Genomic DNA, 3,897 nt, shown 5'->3' on the forward strand with positions numbered 1-3,897 from the left:
TGACGATAGACGCCGGAGCCCGAAACAAATTAAAGGCAACCAACGATCATTTTCTCCATCTTCTAAATTGATGTGTTCTAAAAAAATCTGTTGTAGTCGACATAGTTGTGCTCTTCTTTGCAGTTTCAGAGTGTATCTCTTTCTCCTATTATATCGATTTGAGAGTTTGGTCTATATAGGCCTTCTCCACAAGTACTCGGGCTTGACACATGTTCCATCGGTACAACTTTCCAGGCGCAAACACCCGTCGCTCCAAAACCTGTGCTCACGTCCGACGACCGCTCGCCATCCGCAAGTACGATACGTATCTGCACTTTTTGTCTCCCTGTATTCCTAGGACTGCACTTGCATATATGAGAGTTAGTAAATGATGGCACAAATCATGAAGTAAAGCTGAACGCCCTGAATTTAGGGTGCATTTGGACCCCCAAAGCCAAAACACCCCTCCCCATGAGATGGATCTGCTGAGCTGGCCTTGGCCACAGCCGAAAAAGACTTTGAGAAGAAAAGAGGAGGAGAAAGCTAAGACTTTCCTTTGGGTGCTCAATCTACTCATCATCGATACCATCCCTCAATCTAATCTTCTTTCTTTCCCTGATTAGGGATGATGATGATGCATAGTAACGGCGGATGCATACCCGTCTTCTCACTCGTTCGTTCCACCTAGGTGCTAACACATAGCATGCACTAGTACAAATGGCACTGTCAATTAAGCATCCACCCACTAACCCAGACAAGACCAATTTTGCCCCTAAACTACACTTTGTCCCCAGGTTTGGATTACAACCTTCAGGCCTCCTTTTGTTCATAGGATTTCTATGGAAATTTTGTAGGAAATAAAATCCTTTGAAGAACTTTGATTTTGCTCCTTCAAATTACAACCCTAAGCTCCGGAAGCCTTCTGAACAATTCTTTTCACGATTTGGCTGCTTTTAAACACATGCACGCACACACGCGCACACACATCCATGTTTTCATGCCAACTCATCACACAAGACAACTATTGTATCATCGTTAAACTACCTGGACCTGGAGGCAGCTTCAGCCAATCAATCACTCATATATATATTAATCCCTAAAATATATCTGCAACCATCTCCAACATGTCGTGGAGATGAATGCGGGTAACCAAATGGGGCATCTACTTCCTGTGCGGGCCTGGCTGAGGTATATGTGCCCTACCAAACGTGTTGATAGAGTTTTCGTTTTGGGAACTGTACTTTTTAGATAGTTTTGTTCTGTTTTTTTTTCGTATTTTATTTCTAAAAATCGTTTGGATTTTAAAAATATTGTTATTTATATATATTTTAAAAAGTTCAAAGTTGCAAGCGTTTATAAATTCTAATAGGTAATTACAATTTATAAAAATATTGTTGAACGCAAAAAAATTAAAAATAAATAGTAAAGTTTTAGTTTTTTTTTAAAAAAATCACGTTTTCAAAACAATATATTAAAAAAGATTCAAATTTTATTTTTTAAAATGCAAAATCCCTAGTGAGAAAAATGGGTGGAAATTTGCTGGGCTGTTTTGTCAAGTAGGAGGTCCTTGTATGTCCTGATTTGTTTTAGCGGTAGGTAGGAGGAATTAGAATGGGCTCTCAAGCACAGTGGACCGATAGAGAAGAGATTTGGGCCCAACCTAACCCAACCCAAGGAAGGAAAGTCGTCGTCTTCTCCGCAGCAGCCACAACCAACCCTATCCACCTCTCACTCTGCAGGACAGGAGCCGCCGGAGGTGAGGGAGGGAGCGATGGAGACCTCCCTGCGGCTGCGCGGCGCCGACAACACAACCGGGCAGCAGCTGGGCCTCCGCATCCACGCCAAGCAGAAGCTGCCCCTCGCCTACAACGCACTCCTCCAGGCAAACGCAAATCTTTCTTTCTTTCTTTCTTTACTCAACAATGAATGAATCAATCCTCCTCCGGTGACCTGACTCCTGCCCCAATAATCAACCAAATCAATCAGGCTCACGCGGAGATCGACACCGCCACCCGGAAGCCCAGCCTACTCGCCGTCCTCGCAAGGCACTTCTTCCCACAGGTCCTACTCTGCTCTCCCTGCATTCCTTTTCTTCTCTTCTCTTGGAACCAATCCAATGACTGATTTGATTGATTGATTGCTCTGCTCCACCAGCTGTCGGCCAATGTTGGAGCCGGAGTCCAGCTGGAGAGGGGCAACATCTTCAGGTACACCCTCCGGGGGAAGAAAGCCGTCTCCTTCACCGACGACGGCCTCCTCGGCCTCAACATCAAGGGCCGCCTCCTCGCCGACAAGAACTTCAAGCCGGTACTGTAGAATCACTGCCCCAACCATCAGCATTTGCCGTCATGGCCATAATAACCAATCTTAATTTTGTATACCTGTATACACTGAACCTTGCCATTCCTCTGTTCCTGCCTGCCTGCCTGCCTGCCTGCAGAGGAGGAAGAGCGGCGCCATCGAGCTCGCCTGGACCATACTCGACTTCAGAAAGGGCCAGGACGTCAGGATCAAGGCCGGCTACGAGCTATACCGCAAGGTACTTGTACTGGTGCCGACTACTTCCCTTTGTGCCGTCGAATATACATGAGCCGCTTCGCAATCGCCAGTTTGTTATGTGCGCGCACACGCCTGTATGATGCACTTATCTACACAACTGCAATGCTAAATTATAATGCAAATACATTATTCTGAGATGGTCTGCTGGGATCCATTTGCTGCTTCTCTTTTGATGATTGTTCCCATTAAGATCACCACCGATTGTACCCTGCTACCTGCACTAAATATTGTATATGCCTGTGCAGTGGGAAAGTGCATGCCAGTTTCTCCTTCCTAAAGCAAAAAAGGGTTCAGAGCAGGACACACCTGTTACTCTCACCACTCAGTAGCTGAACAAACCTTAGGAGATATCAGCACAGCACTAAATATTGTATGCCTATGCAAATGTACTGGGAAAGTGCATGCCAGTTTCTCTTTCGTAAAGCAAAAAGCTTCAGAGCAGCACACACTTGTTCCTCACCAGTCACATTCGCTCAACAAACCTTACCACATATCAGTACCACTGGTCAGATTAGTTCTTGTACAATATCACTAAATTGGCCAGTTTCTCTTTTGTAAGGCAAAAAAAGTTCAGACTTCAGAGTAACTTGATGTGCCTTTAATACCTGTCAGTGCCTGATACACATCTCCTCCTCGTGTCTTGTTTGTTCTTACACTTTTTGTTTCCAGATGCAGGGTAATCCCTTCCTTTTTGGCCATCTGTTTATCTGATTTAGTAGTTGATATAACTGTATAATCTGATGAGTATATGTTCTGCATACCTTATACCACAATTAATCGGATCAATTTAGTGCAAAACATTGGGTTTTCCGTTGGTTCACTGCTGACCAAAGCATTACCAAGCAGGGTTAGATTTATGTTTCCTACCTGGCTGTAATTTTCATCTGAAAACGTGTTTGTGATTGCAGATGCCTTATTTCCAGCTGAGGGAGAACAACTGGACGCTTAATGGTTACATGGATGGAAAATGGGATGTCAGATTCGATATGTGATCGACCAGGAACCCGTTTGTGGAGGAGGGACTTCTCTGGCGATCAGTTAGCGCTCTAGTTGTGTTGCCCCTCCTTTAGAGGCCACCATTTCATTTCATTGTATTGCTCTGGAAGGATGCCATTCACCAGCAAGCACCAGTTTTATGGAGAAAAGTCGTATGTAGAAGTAGGAACCCTAGACATTTCATTGATGTGATTGAGTCTGGAAAATTCAGGATTCAGTTGTGTCTTCATGTAGCGTTGATGAGATTATTGGTTGGATGAAGGCATGTAAATGCCCATGAAATGCGAATAAGAAGAATGTACTGTACAAGGTGAAGTGCATGTAAGAGAAACACAAATTATAAACTTGAGTGTTTCCCAATGA

General features: G+C 44.2%; 1 protein-coding gene across 1 annotated transcript; it reads left to right on the plus strand.

Moving 5' to 3' along the window:
- Window positions 1–1,620: 1,620 nt before the first annotated feature.
- LOC109752690 (outer envelope pore protein 21, chloroplastic) lies at window positions 1,621–3,897 on the plus strand. The gene is made up of 5 exons (XM_020311589.4): window positions 1,621–1,861; window positions 1,966–2,040; window positions 2,134–2,286; window positions 2,420–2,518; window positions 3,447–3,897. Exons 1-5 carry the CDS (start codon window positions 1,751–1,753, stop codon window positions 3,528–3,530), a joined length of 522 nt encoding a protein of 173 aa, XP_020167178.1. The 5' UTR covers window positions 1,621–1,750; the 3' UTR covers window positions 3,531–3,897.

The sequence above is a fragment of the Aegilops tauschii genome, chromosome 6 (assembly GCF_002575655.3).
Source record: "Aegilops tauschii subsp. strangulata cultivar AL8/78 chromosome 6, Aet v6.0, whole genome shotgun sequence".
In the NCBI taxonomy this organism is placed as follows: Eukaryota; Viridiplantae; Streptophyta; class Magnoliopsida; order Poales; family Poaceae; genus Aegilops; species Aegilops tauschii.